Consider the following 20,258-nt stretch of genomic DNA (forward strand, 5'->3'; position numbering starts at 1 on the left):
TCTGGGGTGTTTTGTTTTGGAAGAAATGAGGCATTTTTCTTGTTCATCCTCCCACACCTCTATCAACTGGGCCCTCAAGGAGAGACAGCGTGGTCTAGTCGTTAAGAGCTTGGGCTCCGAAGCCAGACTGCTCGGATTAAAAACCAGATCACTTGCTTCCCTGGAACTTCTGGCAACTTTACTTACCCTCTCTGGGCCTGTGTTTCCTTATCTGTAAAATGGGGATAATAATGATAGCTACCTTTTAGGGGAATTGAGAGGATTAAGGCAATTTACATGAAATATAATACTTAAAATTGTGCCCGATATATGGAAAGCTCTGAAAATGTATTAGTTATTATTAATATTAAAATATGCCTACTATACTCTAATATTCTACCCTGGACTTTGGGGCTACAGGGGACAACACATCCCTGGCATCATGGTGCTTGTAGCTTAGTTGGAGAGAAAGAGAGAGCGAAAATTATAAGTGGACATTACTGCACCATAAAGATGTGCAGGTTATTGGGAGTTTGTAGCAGAGGCCCTAGTAAAGGGTCCTGGTCACATCGTTATAGAACTTGAGAACCAGACAGTACTGTAGAGACTATCTAGTGAATCCCCCTTTGAAACCCAGAGTGCTTAAACGATATGCCCTTGTTTATTCAAGGGATTTGTGGAGAGCCTGGCCAGAACCTGTACCTCCTGAAACTGGGGTCAGGCCAGAGCGGATCACGTGACCAAACCTCCTCCTTGAATGCCAAACTTGGCCAATTTGCCGAAATGTATTTGCTCCCAGATCATTCTAATCAGCAATGCTTGATGTTGGGGGCAGCTTTTCCGAACTCAGACTTTAATTGTCTCTGGCTCCTGGAAGCTCTCCTGATAGTAATTTGTGCCAAGCCTTCAGAATAATGATGATGACCATTGTCTTATGTTTACTTTCAAGTTGTCCATCCTGGTAATGATCACCTGGCAAACAGAGAGATTTATTCTGCTGGACATTTGTAAATACCTAGTTTGAATTTAGCAGACTGGGTAATCAATCCTATTGAAACCTGGATCTCACAGACCTGCCCGAGAAACATGAATGAAATGCAACTAATCGGTTGACTTGAAAATGAAGATGAAAGAGCATCTTTTAGGAGGTGTATGTTGGGTGGGGAGGGGTAAATAGAAATTGATTCAAGAAGGCCCTGTAACCTTAAAGGTTTCAGCTGGTTTATAATTTATCTGTAATGGGAAAAATACTTTACTGCCGAGATACTATCTTGGGATAAATCTGAAATCACCAGCCGTATTGTGGATGTGTTTGTGGTTGTATGTGAATTACAGGGAATGACATTCTTTTCTGTGAATGTAATTTAGTGTGGATAAGATGACAAATAAGCTATATGCAATAAGAGCCCATTTGATATAATGTGTGTGATTTTAAACTTGAAACCATCATGTTTTAGAACTGGAGGGGACCTTAGAGATCACCTAGTACAAATCAGTTTTCAGATGGAGGAACTAAATCCCTGAGAAGATGAGTGCCTTCACCTACAGTGCCAACAAGAATCCAGATATTTAGACTCTTGGGTTTGGAGACTTTGTAGAGCATAGGGCTTAATAGCCATAGAATCACTGTCAGTATTTTACCATTAGTGGTTTTATGTCATTGCTAATCAAAGCTATAACTGATTTCTTCTGGAAGATGGACCAACTCTGCAGCCCTTTGCATATGTAGATGCTAAAAATACTTTCTGTGACTCCTAATTAATACTCAATTACATTAAGTTTAGGGAAATTAGAATAAAATTATTTGTCAACCTCTTCTTTTGTTTAAGTTCGTAATGGGGCTCCTTGTGATTTCTCAGTTTAAAAGAATTCAGAGAAAGTCATGTATGCTGTTCTTTTCAAAGAAAAACACTAAGATTGAGTTAATATAGTTCATATCAGAGAGGTTTTAATAATGCAGTCTAAAGTATTTGTACATGAATTCATTAAGCCCAAATTAGTCTTATTATAATTACTCAAAAAGGAATTCAATTGAAGAGGAAACATTTTAAATGGATATAAAATACAGTTATCTGGGAAGCCATACTGTTCTACTTTATCAGCTCCATAAAGTACTAGCAGATTTGAACATAACTTTCACAGTGTACAGAATGCAATCATAAAAAGTGTTATTCCTAAATCTACTTTTTTATGTTTTTTTCAGTAGTTAAGAGTGTTAGCCCTCTGTGCTATGAATGAGATATACTAGGGATGGAATGTCATAAAAATGTTAGGGACTTATTAGCTCATGGCCCTTGCACCGCCTTCCCACATCAGTGTAGGCTGATGGGCTATAAGCAGATGGCCTAAGATAGATGTTGGTGGCACGTTACTTAGAAAATGTAGCAGGATGATACTTCAGGGCTTTAAAAAGTTTTTTTTCTGACAAATGAAAGACATTTACTGAATGCCGTGTGCCTTCAGAGATATGGCAATGACAGGCAAAGTATTGGTCTTCATTTCTAACACGATGAAAGGTGGAGGCCAGAAGCCAGGAAAATGATAGAACTTTTCCCGGCCTGCATCCAAAACAAGAGAAGTAAAAGGAGAGAGAGAGATATAAGGCCTCCCCGCATTAAAAAATGGGTTTGTTTTTGGCATCGAGGGCTGGAACTGGAGTCCTTCACCGAGCCTCCCAGGGCTCTGTTCAGTTTGCACTGCCTGAGTATCGCTGCGGGAAGCAGGAGGGGCATGGAGGTTGGCTGTCTGAGTTGTCTGGCTATGGAGACACAGGAAACTAATCACAGCCCCCGTGTGTGGTGCCATGGAGGCCACGTAGGGACTCTGGAGGAACCCTTGACTCTGGCTGTGCTCCAGGAGAGCGCAGACCTACACCCGGACAGGAAGGGGCTCCATTTAAGTGGTTTGTTGTGTTCAAACTTTAATTTATTTAATGAAGTAGCAGAACTCTTTTCTCAGACAAATTCTTCATAGAACTGTATGAAATAGGGGTTTTTAATTCAGCTGCCCCCATGCAGTCCCTACCTCTTTTGAACCTTAGGCTTCCAGGCAGCATGACTTGAAACACTGATCAAAGCACAGGGCAGGCTGGGGGAGCTCCTTACATGGTGGCCGTGAGAAATAATGACAGGTCCAGAGGAGACAGGCAACGTCAGAAGAGTGAGTGGTGCCGAAAATAAAGGCTGGGCCCTGGGTTTCTGGAACTTCTAATCACAATCTCTTAGATCATTGATGTTTGAAGGCAGGATGTCATTGGGCCTCTGATCTCAAAGACGAAAAATAATTCATTCGTAAGGTACTATTTGAGAGCTGCCTTCGAGTTTCTTAATGGCACATAGATAGCTACATGGTAACAAGAAGAAATGGAAACGATCCTTTTATTTTAATGGATTTACTCTTATGATACATTTACAGCCCTATAGAAAGTCACAAAGGTTTTTCAAATAGTGGGCAATCAATACATGTTTGTTGACTAATAATGCTACAATTCGAGGGAGTCTTTGTGAGGAGTAGTTACTCTACACTCTTACATGCATTGCCTCGTTTAATCTCCATCACCATTTATGAGGTAACACTAAAGGTAGCTATTATTATCTGCATGTTGCTGATGAGAAAAGCAAGTCTTGGGATGGTCAGTCATTTGTCCAAGATCACACAGCCGGACATGGGACAAGCTCTGACTTTAGGACCTGAGCTCTCGGCTACCCTGGTCTACTGCTTATTAGTAGAATAACATTAACTTTCATTTATTGACCATGCACCATAAACCAGCCACCGGGGACTAAATGAGGGCTTTACATGTATGATCTTGGTTGTCCTCATGAATTCTGAAAGCTAAGTTATATTATCTCCATTCAATAAATGAAAAAACTGAGACTCAGAGGGGTTAAATAGCTAATCCAAGATGGCTAGGACGGTGGACTGGCAAGGATCTGAGCCCAGTGTTGTTTGACTCCAACGTCCACGTGGTCTGTATGGATTAAATCATCTGCCTTGATCCTCAGGGTATCCCTATGGTAGGGAAAAAGCTTAGCTCTACCACCCCCGTTTTATAGGGAAGAACATAGGCTGCAAGAGGTTTCACCCCCAGCTTTCTACCTCATGAGTAGTTGGGACCCAATCTTAGGTCGGCCGTGGAATCCGATGGCCACAATCATGTAGTGACATGGCACCAGATCGTACTGGGCAGAGAGAGGTTAACCCTGCCCTCCTTGGGAAGCCCACCTGCCATTTTTGGACCTAGGCTTTGTCAGTTCGAAGCAGAACTACTCTGGAGCGGTGCGTTTAACAAGAGAGGAGGCCCCACTTTTCAACATAGAAAAGGAAGAATGCACTTCACGCACAGAGATTGGCAGCACACAAAATCACAGACTGAATGCTAGTTACTCACTGTATCTATGTATAGAGTTTGCTGGGTTTTGAAATTTGGCAAGGAGGCAGCCTCGCCCAGCTTCAAATTGACTTTGGTTAATGATGACCATGGCCCTATTCAAGGAAGCAGTGTTCATTCCAGCTGTTCCCTACATCTCTCCCTTTACCACTGGTTAGTTGGGTCACAGCAAAATTTACAGTCCTTTACTGTAAAAGCACTTGTACTTGAAAGAGAATTTTCTTTCGATAGCTCAAACCACAGGAGGACTCACAAGACAGCTGTCTCCCCAGGTGAGACTTTTTAAATGGGAGTTAAGTGCATGCATTTTCAAGAAACTAAACTCTCCTCATATATAATTTAACCTAGAAAAGAAAGCAAAATTGAGAGAGCCGTATGATTACATTGTTTGAGAACTAGTAGCTTTATTTCCCCCAGTCTTATGGAAGTCATGCACGCTTTCACTGGTTGGCATATCCTGAATGCTGTGGGGTGGGGGCTAAGTGTGATACTGTAATAACAGTGAGTGCGTCTCTAACCATAGTTATGGACTGTGGATTGAAATAGTAAATTATTCTTAGCAGACTGAACGGGCAATAAGACTGCCATCCAGTTCTGCTCATAAAACAAAGCAATAGATAAATAAAGGAGAGCCAACTCACTTAACCTGCGTGACTCTGTGCACTGCTAATTATTAACCCCGGGCACAAGAGAGGGCTTCACCCAGAGTGTAGTTAAATCATTTTTAATAGAGGTAAACACTGGCCATGTGGATGAGCAGCACTCAGGAAAGTTTTTAATTAGCAACGTTTAGGAATCGCCCGGCCTAATTGCCACAAGTTATTAATAATAATAAATAATCGAGTCTTTTTATGGCCCCTGTCTCTGGAGGACTCAGTGCATTAAAGATCTTTGGGGTGTGAATCTCTCAATAGCTTTGGGGGAGGAGAGCAAGTATTCCTCACTGAAGAAACTGGACATTGAGTCGTATCTGAGTTCCTTCTTTCTTATTTTCTTCTTCCCACATCTGAGCCACCGACTTATACATGGCCTTTCATCTATCTATAGGACCAGAATGGCTCCAGGGGGTGGGGGTGGGGCCGGAGAACAGGCTTTCTTTGTTACCATGAAGGACTGGGGTTTGAGGCTGTCTCCCTTCGGAAGTGAGTAAGAGCAGAGCTTTGTCTGAAAGAGTTCATTTCCTCCTGAGTGTCCCTGGAGTCCTTCGGGCTCAATCTGACTGTGGTGGGTGGGCACTGGAAGCTCCCAACTCTGCGCTTGTGTGACTTCCAGTTCCTGGGAGAGCAGAAAAGATGGCGGGAGTCTAATTCACAGAGTGATTCTCCTCAGCAGCTGATGGGAAAATGTGTCAATTATCTAACTTAACCTTCCCAACACCAGTGTTGTGGAAGATATTAAACAATATCTGCAGGTCATCAACAAGAAAATGCAAGCCCAGGGAGTATAGGGACCTGTCCCTACGGTTTGGGAGATAGGGGTGGTGGATATGAACACCAGCACAGAAGATGGTAAGGGTATTTCTGTGGCTAATATCGTCTGAGGTCCACAGTTTGCGGGCAGGGGTAAAATGTAGCCAAACAGCACAGAATTTACCTTCTTCTTACTTTCTCTTCTTCTGGCTGTGAGTCATTTGAACCTGAGCCTGGATGGCTGTTTCAGTCTGGAAAAGTGAAGTTTTAAAGAAGGTACCCAAGTCACTATTATACAGAGAAAAGGGCTAAGTAATTCTAAGAACAGAGCGATTTATGCCACAGACTACAAAAGACATAAATTTAGAGTGTAAATTACAAGATAACTCATGAGCAAAATTACTGCAATATTTATACTAGTGTTTATTAAAATTTTCATTTGAGTATAAAGGTGCAAAATGTAAATGAAGCTGAAAAGGGGTTCTTTTAAAAATCTAAAACAGCTTATGCGAAAATCAAGAGTATCTTTTGGAATAGAAGATATGAATGCGTAGTACTCTATGAAAATTTGTCTGCTAAGGCATGAAATACACAGTGGAATTGGAAGGGATAAGGTTGCTGAATCCCTCCCTGAATTCCCCCCCTCCCTGCCCACGGATACTTTCCAATGATCTGTACTGAATTTTGAAGGAAGTGCTCCCTGTCAGAAGCCATGGAGAGGAGGTTGAGTATTCTGGACGGATGTCGAGATTGGATCCGTATTTGAAAGACTAATCTTATTTCAGTGATGTTTTCAAGGTTGGAAATTTTTGTCTGTATTCATTAGAGGAGAATGATAAATCTCTAATTTGTACTTTGCTAATAATAGGGATGAGCTTTTGTGCTTCATTAAGGTTAAATGAATCTCATGCAGTCCTGGCTCAGCCTTTAACGCCATGTATGACCTTGGGAAGAATCTCTTACATCTCTAGGACTCAGTTTCCCCATCTGTAAAATGAGGGGTTTAGGCCAGATGAGTGCTAAAGCCGACCAGCCCTTCTTCCTTCCCTCTTTTGTGAGAGCGTACCATGCCAGCCAGTTAGGACCCATAAAAGTGATTAAGATACCTAGCTCTCATCCTCAGGAGCTCAGGGTCTACATAAATAACTAATTATAATAGGAGCTATAATTGCAACGTGCACAAATTACTCTAGGAGCACAGAGGCGGAAACAGTGACTTCCGTCTCCGTGGGGATAGGCTCTGAGGCGCTTCACGGTGGCTGTGATACTTGAAGGCTGAGGATGAGGGCCTCTTCCAGGTGCGCAGGCTGGTGGGGGGGGGGGGCAGTTCAGACTCAATGTTCCAGGCAGCAAATGCAGGTGACAGTGGTATATTTAGAGAGCTGCGCACAGCCCTTCCCACAGTCTCTTGACAGTGTCAGGGCATGGGAGGTGAGTGACATTCCACACACTGCTCTGTCAGAATTTGTACTAACCGCTGAAGTTAGAGAATAACGTATAGCATGTATAAATTAGGGCAGAGTTAACGTTGTCCCGTAATGGTCCCAATATGGGCCGCTTCCATCCCAGTTGGCTTCCGTGAGTGTGAGAGAAAGGGTGGTGTTTTAGCCAGTTCCCTGGGAATTGCGAATTGAGTCTGTAACCTGTCTTATCTGTGCCACTGAAGTCAGTGGCCTGGGTGTGCCTTTGGGAGCATGTGTATTGCCTGTGGATAAGGCATTCCTCAAAGGGATCTCATGTGCCCCTTTGAAATGAAAACTGCTCTGCAGGTATTCTGTTCTTGCAGTCTGTTTCACTCACCAGGGGCACGTTTCATCTACATCATTCATGGCCCCTTGGCTCTTTGTGACCTCGTGGGAACTGATGGCTTAGTTGATGAATGACAGCAGATCTGGATGTTGATGATATCGTTCTTATTTATAACTTGTAAGATGAAAACAAGTTGTGTTTTAAAACTCAGATTGTAATTGTAAGGCCTGTTCATTCTTATAAATTAGAATAATGTAGAAATGCTTATATTAAATTTAAAAACTATGATATAATCCCATGGTGGAATATAATACAGCAGTGAAAAATGAAATGACCTACCACATGCTACAGCATGGGCGACTGCCTTAATCACTATGGAGCAAAGAAGGCAGACAGGAAAAATTTATACTGTATCAGTCCATTTATACAAAGTTCAAAAATAGTCAAAACAAATGTAAGGTGTTAGAAGTCAATGCTAGTGGTTCCCCTTATGGGGGTGTGAGGGACTGATTGTTCATTTATGTGTTTTGCTAGATGTGTGGGTGCCAGAGCCAGACATAGGGCTGGACATGTAGTAGCCTCTCAAAGACGCGTTGAAACAACAACAACAACAACAACAAAATTTGACCTTTTAACTGACTTTGACCTAGGATTTAATATGAAGACGTGGTGTTATTAGTTGTGAGTTAGGATGTGGAGAATTTATACCAATGTTTTGTTATATGATTTAAACATGGAATTTTAGTATTTTCATAGACCCTTCCTCTGTTCATCCTCTTGTGTGACCTTGTTGTGATTTCTAAACTGGTCAGGCAGCTTAGTAGTGGGTAAGAAGATGGTTTATGGAATCCGACAGATTGGGGTTCACTCCTGAGCCCATTATTTACTGCTCTGTGGCTTTGGATGAGTTACTCCACCTTCCGTTTCTCCATCTATACAATGAGAATGATCACACAACCTACTTTTATAGGGTTGTTGTGTGAGTAACAACCACCAAATTTTCTGCGTTTACTATGTCTTGCGCAGTGTTCTGAGCCTTTAAACCATAGGGCGTAATTTGTTTAATCGTTCCAATACTCCTGTCTGTGTGGTTTAGGGAATGTCAGCCACAGAGTGAAGAAGTATCAAACCAGGATTTAAACGCAGACAGTTAGTTTCATCCCAGAGCCCGAGACCTTCACCACTGGCTCCGAGTTGAAGGGGCTATTGTGTGACGAGTGCTTCGCCAAGTCAGCATACGTTAGCTAGGATGATCAGCATTGTGATTGTCAACATTTTTATTAATATTTTTTTCTCCTTTCTCTCTCCCCCACTCCTCCCTTGGTTTTCCTCCTTCCTGGCAGATGTTTTCCAGCAAGGTAAGTTCACTGCCTCCTCCCCGCTTTTCCATGGGCTGAGCTCTTTTGGGAACAAGTGTATATAGTCTGTGAGCAGAGGGTCGTGGGGCTTCTCATTGTCTGTGGACGTCTCATGGGGGGGGTGCTTTAGGAGGCACCGTGAGAACAATGGCCTGAGGTGACCTGAAGTGCCATCCAGCCTCTGCTTCTCCTCTGGACCATTTTCAGGGGTAAGGTGGGAACTGGACAGTTGAGTCAGGGGCACGGGGGAGGGGTTCCTGGCTGCACTCTCGTCATGGGGCAGGGATGCCGTAGGACTTGTGAGACTGGCGAGGGGCAGGTGTCTCTGGAGGGGTGAGGCGGGAGGCCCTGTCCCTTAGGACTGCTGCCTCAGGAGCAGCTACCGCTTGGTTAGGCCTCCATCTGCCAGCTCCACACGGGCATTTCTTTGCCAAACAAATGCTGTCCTGGAGGTTTGGGCAAGGCCATGGCTGGCTGGTCTCTTTGTGTCCTTCCTCACAACCCCTTCAGCTGAGCCTGTGACAGAGACAGGACCCGGCCAGGAGGTTCCTGTTTGCCAGCCCATGTCATGTGTGCCAGGGAGCTGGAGACTGAAAGCCTAACCTCGGACTTCGTGTTCTGGCTCGTGGTTTAGTCCCACTTAGGATGCACGGCCACCATGCTCTGGGAGACGCATGGGCATGAGCTTGTTGAACCTGCTAGACATACATTAAAGGGAAGCAGCCTCTTTCTCTCTCTCTCTTTTAATCACAGTCTGAAACTAGTGGGTGAAGTGGCAGCGAGTAACTGTTTGTATTCAAGCTGGGAAGTATGTTTGTAGCACAGTCTGCTTCAGTCTTTCTTAAATCCAAGTCTGGCTCAGGATAAGAGACTGGTGTAAAAATACATCTCTGCATTCCATAAATAGCTTCCAGATAATCGTAAAGGCTTGATATTTTCACAACTATTATTTCAGCCCCAACATGCAACGCGTGTTGTGGAGAATGTCTGCCTGTCCTCTCTGATAAAAGCGTTGTTGTGGCTATCAGTGAAGGGACTGTGGTCTTGTCTTTTAAGAGTCTGGAGTCATAGACCTACTTCTATAAATAATTCATAAATCCCAACGAGCTACAAGTAATAAGTTCCATTTGGCTAGAGACTAAGAGATGAGTGAAATTGAAAAGGTGCCACGAATGTTCACATACTAGAAGTGCTGCTGTCAGGGCCCCTGGTTGCCTTGCGTCTTCTTCCTCAACAAATTGGGGGTTCGGTGGGGTGCTCTGGGAGGAGAGCGTGTTTTATCCGTGAACTAGAATGCAAGCACTACCCGACACTGAATTGCTTTTCTCCTTTTTGAGAAACAGAACATTTGAGTTTGGAACATCTTTCTGGAGCACGGGGGGTGTCCTGGTTGTTGTCATCAGTATAAAAAAATGGCCTGTCAGACCGCTGATGTCACATTTGCCTCCTTTTTAAATCAGTCATGCCTTTTGACGGATGGCGTTTGCCTGTCAGTAACAGTGATATGCAGAGCAAAAGTTATAATCAGCTGCAAATCACTGGCGATCGAGACTTAATAGCATCTTCCAGAGACGGAAGCTGCTCGCTACCCATTGCCTTGTGTGACGGTGGGTGGCAGTTCCCTTGTAAGATATTCTTAGGATTTCAAATGGAGTGAACTGAACTAGCTTTTGTGAATTATTTACATGGCACTGGCCTTTTAGGACCATTTCGTATGGAGAGACATTCTTTGAAATGGTGGCGAAGACCTTGCCAGCTGGTACCCCCTCCTTACCTTTGCTTCTGGCCATGCTGCCTGTGAAATTAATGCTCAGTAAAATGTGACAGTAAAAAGGTACCAGTAACAGTCGCATCGGACCAAGACGAAAGGTTCGGTGTCTTACAGGCAGAATCTATACAACAGGATTCCACAATAGCTTTTGTGCTTGAAACTCTGTTCCAGAATTTCACTTGAAACCTGGGGGCTAAGCATTGTGCTAGAAATAAACAATCAGAAAAATATGGGGCTTCAGATGAACAGAAGCCACGGGGTCGTCTCTGAAGTCCATCCACACAGGGCAACTCTGAGTAGCTCTGGCCCTCTGACCACACCAGGGGCACCCAGGCCCTGCTGGCTTTGGCTTGTCCCAGGAGTTCTGGGACACTGGGGAAGATGCTGCTTTGCACATGTGTGCTCCTTGCGGGGAGTGAGTGAGGCCTCTTTGCCCAGAAGAGTCCCTGCATGTTTGGGCTGCTGTGCACCAAGGCAGGCAGGAGAGGGAAAGTGACAGGCTTGCAAGGTGACAACATCAGACATTCTCAGAGGAAACCCAAGTTATTTCCTCTGGATTACATTACCTTTTATTTCACTATAGATCAATCTTGTTATAGTAGGTGACAGCCCAGCAGCTACTGCTGGGCCTTTCTCGGCTGCATCCACGGTGTGTGCTCATGGGAGCATGTTTCTACCCTGCCTCTGTGCCATTTTATCGCTTTTTTTGGTTCTTTCATCTGTAAATGCCACTTGCTATGGCTGTTAGATCACAGGGCATGAGGACTGTCAAGGACCAGTGGGCCCACAGCTGGGGCCTTCCATATGCACGAGTTCCGGGACCACGGGGCCACGGTTCCTTAATTGGCCCCCATTCCCTGTTGTTCCCAGGGCTCTGAGCCATTGGCTGGCTCTCAGAAATTCCACAGTGCCATAAAATTGGTCTTCACAATATCAAATGCAATTGAAAATGCTCTAGGTGCACACGTGTCTAGAATCTCGAGGTTTAGAGCACTTTTATACAATCCTTTAATAATGAAGTCAGGAACACATACACACACGCACACACACCCTCATCTGAAGTTACTGAAGCACCTTTTGAATACTCATCCGTTGGCTCAACCTTGCTTCTGAAATCGAACAGAAACGGAGCAAGTGGCCTGGAAATCAAGCGACGCCACTCAGCAGGGTGTTTGAAAACATAAATGGGCTCAGTATAAAGATGCCACCACTGAGTTAATTCTCTGCGCTGTGCACTTAAGTCCCTTACAGACTCTCAGCCGAAGAGGCATCGTCTTTCCTCCTCCTCTGTTCTCACCTGGAGCTGGGATCTTGTTGTTGGAGATAATTTTCTCCCAGCTCAAGTCATTTTTGATCTCTCTCAAATGTAGTGCACTTGTTTATTTTGCAACTGGTAACGATGCGCCTGGCACATTCTGGGCCTTGAGGATAAGGGAATGGACAAATAGCAAAAGCCCTTGTTTTCATGGAACTGAACAGTCTAGCTAGGGGCACATTGGTGCCAAGCATGCAAATCAGTAAGTTCTGAGAGGGATACCTGCAGAGAAGACAGTGTCACAGGGAGGTGTGCTGGTGGCTAGGAGGGCCGCTTTCGATGGGGTGGTCAGAGGATGACAAGGAGCTGCTGTTGAAGGATGTGGGGGAGCAGCATGGGGACTTGCAAAGGAGAAACCCTTTAGGGAGAAACAGCTCCGTGCTCGAGGATCAGAAGGGAGCCGGTGTGGCTGGAGCTCCTGAGCAAAGGAGAGACTTGTGTGCGTTAAACAAGGAGAGGAGGACAGGACCGTTTTGGGATCGGAGGAAGGAAGTCAGTGGGGGATTGTAAGCAGAAGCGTTGCCCGGTCTTATTTACATTACAGATTGCCGAGCTGGTGCTGTGAAAATGCTCAGCAATAGAGGTTGAGAAGTTAAACCAGGACCAGGGCTGAATGCTGAGTGGGCTCCGGCAGGGCTGAGATGGGGCCCTGTCCATAGGCCCTAATGGCTCCTCTTAGTGGGTCTGTTTGGTCCTGGGCAGTGGAACGGGGCAACCCCACTCCCAGCAGCTCGCCTCTGCTGACGGCCACACTTCCTGTGGGGGGTCTCATGCCTCCGACTCACGCCTCTTCTCCTTAAGGCTGGCAAGTCATGTTCATCAAGGGCCTCACTGAAATATTTCTATGTGTGTCTTTAGATTTTAAAAAGCCACTTTTCTCCAATACATACACACATTTGCATCCTATGTATTACATATTGGTATATGTGTATATTAATATGCTCAGGAGAGTTCAGTTTGGCTCCCAGCAGGGTTGCTCCCTTTGTGGGGAACTTAGATCAGTTGCTTCGCCCTGTAGCCTCAGTTTTCCCATCTGTAAAATGAGAGTTGGGGAGATCCCTGACCCAAATTGGCCTCCTGCTCGTGCTCTATCTTGAGACGTTTTAAGTGGATTTGAGTTAAGACAGTATAGAAATAGCCTCTGCTACAGGTTTTAACTGTTTTCTAGAGAAACTGGGTGAAAGAGAGGTTTCCCTAGGGGCTGAGAATTAAGGTTAAAATAACTGTGTCAGAAGTGTAACCTACTCACGTGGCCATTTTGAAGCACCAGTTTGTTCCCACATGGATTAATAGTGGAATTCACAATGGATGGCACTGTTTTTACCCATTTGAAGAGAGCAATCAATCATAGTTTGGTTTCTGGCAGCCCAGCCAAGCCTGTTAATTGTTGGGGGTGGCTCGTGGTGACAGGGACCACTGCCATTCATAACGTGCTTGACTTAAGCTCTTCTGCATATTTCAAACTTATTGGCCAAACTGCTGGATGTTCGGTTTTCCCAACCACTTCCGAAAACCCATCTATTATAAAGCCCTGACCTTTTAGCCATGAATTATGGTCCCTCTGGTAATGTTATACATTATGAAATACTGTTTTCTTCATGAGTGTGGGATTGGCATCAATAAATTAAATCTGTTGTTACCATTTCCAGATAAAAATTCCAACTTGTCATATGATGTTAACTAGTAAACGAGAAAAATGCGTTCACATTTTCGGTGGTGGAAAGTGTTTGGTTCCCTGGTCACATTTCCTATATGCTAATATTTACTGTATATGTATATCATCCCCGTTTTGATCCAGAATCAGTAGAATATTCTGAGTCATGTAGGAAACACATCCATCTTTCCAGCACACACTGAACAACATTACCATTTAATTTTACCTAGATTCACTTTGCGTGTGTGTGTGATGTATGAGGAACACGATAACCACATTTAAATAATCACATTCTCTGAGATGCTTCATCACATTCCTTGTGGGCTGGCCGGGCAGCCTGTTCCTGGCCAGGTGACCTTGGGTTGGGTTTCTCGTTGTAGCAGATTCGCTGTGCTCGCTGCCATCAGAAGGCATGAGGTTGGGGTGAGGTTTCAGAGCCTCTCCTCCCAGTAACTTGAGTTTTAAAATTGCCACGTCAGCAAAGGGGGAAACTTTTAGATTCTTTTTCTGAGCTGGTTGGTAATAAGAAGAGCAGTTTGTCGTCTTCAAATTTTATTTTATTGGGATGATGATGATGATGATGCCAATATTTTTATACCTCAGGTGCTTTACACACATTTCTCTTTGAATCTGCCCCCAGATTTTATGAAGTAGGTATTCTAACCAATAATCCCACTTTGCAGAGGAGAAAACTGAGGCACAGAGTAGAATCAACACAGTGATGGTTGTGTAACTGTGTTGAACAAAGAATTCCCATATAGCCCACACCCCATTTCCTCTATTATTCATCTTACATTAGTGTGGTACATTTGTTATAATCAATGACCCGACATTGATCCATTATTATTAGCTAAAGTCCGTAGCTTACTCAGATTCCTTTAGGTTTTACCTAATGTCCCTTTTCTTTTCTGGGATCCCATCCAGGATATCACATTACATTTAGTTGTCACGTCTCCTTAGGTTCCTTTTGGCTGTGACAGTTTTGAAGACCTCCCTTGTTTTTGAAGACCTCCCTTGTTTTTGAAGACCTTTACAGTTTTGAGGAGGACTGGTATTTTGAGGAATACATTGTAGGATGCCTCTCTCTTGAAAGTTGTCTGATGTTTTTCCGCATGATTAGACGAAGGTTATGGGTTTTGGGAAGATCACAGAGGTGAAGTGCCATTTGTGTCACATCATATCAAAGTCACCTATGAACATGACCTGTGGCTATTGATGTTGATCGTCGCCACTTGGCTGAAGTAGTGTTTGTCAGGTTTCTCCACTGCACATACTGTATTCCCTCCCTCCTTTGCACACTGTACTCTTTCCAGGAAATCCATGCAAAGCCCACTGTGGAGTGGGGACAGTATCTATATAAATTATTCTTCTATGTGGGAGGTTTGGCTCTTAGCCCTCATTTATTAATGTAGTCAATCATTTAATTAGTTCAACATGGTATCATGGATATTTATGTTAAACCTTGGGTAATAATACAATCTAGTTTTATTTATTTTTTTGCTTTGGCCACTCAAGCTGTTTTCCAGCTTTGCCCACTGGGAGCTTTTCAAGTTGGCTTTTTATGCCCATTTGTATATCTCTTTCATTCTTTTGGAGCACTTCTGTAGTACTTACTGATACTGTAAGATGCTACAGGGTCATCTGGTGTATTCCCACCTCTGTCCAAGATTCAGCCATTTCTCTAAGGAGTCCTGGTTCCTCTTATTAGAGAATGATATTAGAAACCAAGATCTGGGTGCTGGATGTGCTTGTGCTACTGGAGTGTCATTTATTTTAAGTCCTCTCAGCTGACACAACAAATAAATATATGTATGTACATTAACCAGTGTGTATAGCACATACCCATAACTATTTCTATGTTTCATGAGGTGTGTCTATCATAAGCATGAGTTTTTACTGACGTCTCTACCTCTTATCCATTACCACATGGATCACCCTAGCTTCCTCCCCTTGCTTTCCTGTACATTCTCGCTCCCAAGATGAGATACCCGATTCAGGATTTTGAACCCAAGTGGTCTGGCGTCAGGTACTGCAATATGCTCACCTGACTTTTTGACAGCAACGTGCTATCTAGGGGCTTTTGTCTGTCGCTGGAGGGACAGTCACAGATCCTTGCCCTTCTCAAGGGCCAACATGACTGCCCAGGTTCAGAGGGGTGAGTTTCTTGGGCACCTGTCTTGGTCAGTTCAGGCTGCTATAACAAAATCCCATAAACTGTGGGGGCTCAAGCAACAAACATTTATTTCTCATGGTTCTGGGGGCTGGAAGTCCTAGATTAGGGTGCTGGCAGATTTGGTATCTGCTGAGAACCCGCTCCCAGGTTCATAGACAGCTTCCTTCTTGCTCTGTCCTCACAGGGCAAAAGAGGGAACGAGGTCTTTGGGGTCCCTTTTGTAAGGACACTGATCCCGTTCATTAGGATTCTACTCTCATGACATAGACATGTCCCAAAGGTTCCACCTCCTAATGTCATCATCACTTTGGTGATTGGGATTTCAGTGTATGAATTGGGGGGGGGGGGGCACAAACATTCAGGCCATTATAGTGCCCCTCTCTGTCCATTACAGGGCCCCTCTCCTTACACACCATACCCAGGCTTGCCGTGTGACTTCTTAGCCATTCCTAGCTCGCATGCTTCTAAGTGGGTTTGCTTTACCTACACCGGAAGATGACTGGTTAGTGCCTTGTTTCTGAGCTAAAACAATGCACTTTCTCCCATAGCCTGGGCAGGCCAGGGACAAAACAACTCATCTGTTCATGATATTCTAGCTGTTGAGTGCTTAACGTCCCCTGCACCTTCCTTAGATTGATGGTTGCTCACTGGGGTCCATGATAGACCCATTCTTTAAGTCACTGAGTTGGTCCTGGGACAGATTATGAGAGTGTGAGTGATTTCTGCATTGGCAGGAGGGTTCATGGGAGGTTGAGCATGTTGATTCTTTGGCACCCACCAGCCAATCTCCCCCAGCTTCCTCTGACACTTTGTCGCATTTGCCTGGGCTTCTGCACTGTCCCTTCCAGGCAGAAGGATTGTTCTCATGAGGAGACCTGCTTGTGATGACCGAATTCATCAGCCAGCTGATGGGGGTGCCCGTAGAGACAGGTGGTGCCCATTTGCCAATATCCTCTGCTACCTCTGGTGCACGTGGTCCCCTCCAGCCCAGCAGTCAGGGAGTGGGGACTCTTGAACCCCATGATGTCAGAGAGGTCCACTCCCGTTGTTTTTGGAGCCTGGCTTGCTGGAAGCACAGAACATTACAAACTGTACTTGATTCATTCAAATATTTTCTTCATAGCTGAAGCAATCTTTTGGGAAGCGTTTTGTGAGTTGATAGAAATGTGGGTTTTTTTACTTGATATTGGGTTCGATAATGTGTTCCCAGGCTGATGTGGGCACTTGTTGACAAGCAGCTTCTCTTAGGGGACACTAAGCCAGACCGCCTCAAGCCATGCCCGTTTTCATTTCTGGCACCCCTCCCCCATCTTGTCCCATTCATCACCATAAGGCTCTATCAGATTGATCCCTATTCTTCGAAATACTTGTCCACACCTCTGTGCCTTTGGATCTGTTGATTGCTCTATTTGCAATGCTTTCTCCTACTTTCAGCAACCTTTGTACCGTTCTGTACCCCACCCTCAGAAAAGTACCCAGGTTCTGCCATCATGGTGACTGGCCCAGGGGGGGATGCTGTGGGTCTTCAGCCTGACACTGATGCCTCCAATGTATGTGAGAAGTGGACTCTCATTTTCACGTGGTTCTCTGATGTCTTGGTATTACAATATTCACAACCATCGTGACAACATTTTACCTTGAAATCATTGAGAAAGTGCCACCCAAATCCCCTCTTAGTTATGTATGCCTCTCTTCCTGCTTTCTCTTCTACTCTCAGCTTAAGTCCTCTCTGCTAGGTTGTTCCTACTCAAGGTGGAATCCTGCCTTCCACTCTGGAGCTGCATGTTACCTTCTCAAGCCTCTGTCAGCACTTCTCTCACACTGTTGTAGTGATTGTTTAATCATGTTTTCTCACACCAGATGGAGCTCCTAGAAAGAAGGGATCTTGTCTTTTATTCTGAATCTTTAGCACCAAATGCAGTGCTTAGTACATAGGAGGTGCTCAATAGATGTTCAGGGAATGAAAGTGGATATGAAATAACAAGGCTCAGAGGAATTCACTTTCTGTACATGGTTGGTGTGTGTGTGTGCGCATGTCTGCGTGTATGTGTGTGCATGCACATGCTTCTTTTACGTTTGACACTCTAGGTCCTTTTAGTAAAGTTGAGACAGAATGTTGTCAGTGTAATAGATGGTCATGTTGCCAACCACGCCAAATCATTTCCTATCCTTGTGTCCCCACATCTTTTTCCATTGTGTGTGCCTTCATCACCATGTTTTTTGAGCGGACGGTATTTGGACTGAGAATGAGCCAGCAGATATTTGACTGCTCAGGTTTGTGCAAGGCATGAACATGAGCTTGGGATATTTAGCAGACGCTAACTATCTCAAGTCTTGATCTTCGGAGAGCTGACGATTTCACAGGAGACCTATGGCTAGTCAGTCCGTGGGCCAGTGGGTGCTGTCCTCTCCCAGTGCTGGAGGAAGTCTGGATCCCTGGGAAAGGGGGAAGCACTGCCGAAAGGGTAGTGCTGGCGATGGTTTTGAAAGAAGCAGAAGGTCTGAGTGGGACAAGGGCAGGCCTGGATGTGGGTAGAGTCGGGGAGGACAGTCTGAATGGATGTAGAGATGAAGACAAGTATGGTATTGTGTTTATGAGATGTCGAGACGGTCATGCACCCGACAGGCTTTGCTGTAGGATGGGGTGGGACCAGGTATGGAAACTTCACAACCTATCCATTGTTTCCTTGTGCTCCCCTCTCCAACACTCCCGGTATGATTGAAAAGATGTTATCTACCAAATGAACAGTACTGGGTATTGAGTTTTCCCATTTTTTATTACTCATTTTATTACTCCTTTGGCTATTCAAGGGTGACCAATCCGTCAATCAGCATTCCTGATCAGCACAATGAATGTTATGCCTCTGAGTTGATGAAATTCCAGCTCATAAAAAATCTAGCTTGATATTTCAGATAGCTTGAGCAATGGTGGTCTTGGTTATTTTAAAATCCAGGCAACAAAGTTTAGACTTGTTCTAGGATGGTCAGTAAAGCCATTATAGCTTTTTGAGCAGAGAAAAAGGATGTACCGTGCACACAATAAAGCTGTCAGTGCCGTGTTGGGTGGCAGAGGATAAAGATGGACTCTATTTCCATCCTTAGCAAGTGCCAGGTACATACATTAACTCACTGCTTCCCCAGAATAACCCTGTGCGCTTCACATACTCGTTGACCTCCATTTCTATCCGCAATTTTCAGACACTGAAGTAGATTCAGAAAGCATATAGTTTTGCTTTACAGAAGGTCTCCCAGCTAGTGAATGACCGAATCTGAGTTCAGACCCAGGGAACTGGACTTAGTCTGAATTCTTACTGCCCGCGTCCCACAGTCCTCTTGGAGGGATCCGGAGACTGAGGTGGGCTCATCAGTGGGTCAGGTTAGCAGTACAAGTCGTCATAGCAGCTTTATTTATAATAGCCTAAAACTGGAACTAGTCCAGATGTCTCTCTCCGTAGGAGAAAGGATCAGCTGTAGTGTACACATGCAATGGAATGCTACTGAAAAATAAAAAGGAGCAAAATGTTGATACAGGTAACATGGATAAATTTTAGAAATGTTATGCTGCTGAATGAAAGAAGCCTTTCTCACAAAAGAGATACTCTATATGATTCCATTTATATAAAATTCTTAAAACTAATCTTTGATGGACAAAACTCAATATCTTGGTTGCCTCTGGGGAGAGGGAAGTGGAGACTGACTTGCAAGAGGCAAGAGGGAACTTTCTGGACTGATGGTGATGCTCTGTCTTGATAGGGGTTTGGCCTTTTCAGGTGTACACATTTGTTAACACTCAGAGAATGTACACTCAAGATTCGTGCATTTCACTGAATATAAATTTTACCGTAGAAGGAAAAATAACTCTAAACGAAGATTGAACTCTGGTGAATGATGTGCACACTGAAGTATTTTGGGGCAAGTGCACTTAACGTCTGCAACTTATTTTGAAATGCATCCAAAGAAACAAAAATATGTACTGCTGGATGGGTAGGGGGTGGATAAATGGATAACTAGATGAAAAAGCAAGCACAGTACAATGTGCATGGTTAATGTAGGTGGTGGGTATGTGGGTGCTCATTGTAAATTCTTTCAACTTTGCCATATGTTTGAAAACTTCATAATAAGATGTTGAGGGGAAGAAAGAAATCCCAGTTGGGGTCCTTTATATGAATAGGGAACATATGGCCTCAGTAACCATGAATGCAGAGTTCAGTCAGAGGTTGGGCAGTGCCAGGAGAGGTGGCAGGGCCTGGGGTCTGGCTGCAGGATGCCAGGGGAGGAGGAGTCTCCGGGTCAGAGATAGGTGGACAGAGGGCGCTGGACGCTCCGCTAAGTTTCCTGGAGCTGCTGTAACAAAGTACCACAAACGTGGTGGCTTAAAACAACAGACATTTATTCTCATAGTCTTGGAGGCTGGAGGTCTGAAATCAAGGTGTCGGCAGGCTATACTCTCTCTGAAGACT

At 44.4% G+C, this 20,258-nt stretch overlaps 1 protein-coding gene across 3 annotated transcripts in view; it reads left to right on the forward strand.

Moving 5' to 3' along the window:
• GFRA1 (GDNF family receptor alpha 1) overlaps nt 1-20,258 on the forward strand; it is a 194,465-nt gene that overhangs the window by 48,590 nt on the left and 125,617 nt on the right. For 2 of the 3 annotated variants that reach the window (XM_088791844.1, XM_019725238.3), the window contains exon 5: nt 8,871-8,885. The exons of the other annotated variant lie outside the window; for it this stretch is intronic. In XM_088791844.1, coding sequence (XP_088647970.1) covers nt 8,871-8,885 — 15 coding nt within the window. The remainder of the gene's footprint in view (nt 1-8,870; nt 8,886-20,258) is intronic. 3 annotated transcript variants of the gene reach the window in all.

The sequence above is a fragment of the Rhinolophus sinicus genome, chromosome 15 (assembly GCF_057876585.1).
Source record: "Rhinolophus sinicus isolate RSI-liver-muscle chromosome 15, RSI-T2T, whole genome shotgun sequence".
In the NCBI taxonomy this organism is placed as follows: Eukaryota; Metazoa; Chordata; class Mammalia; order Chiroptera; family Rhinolophidae; genus Rhinolophus; species Rhinolophus sinicus.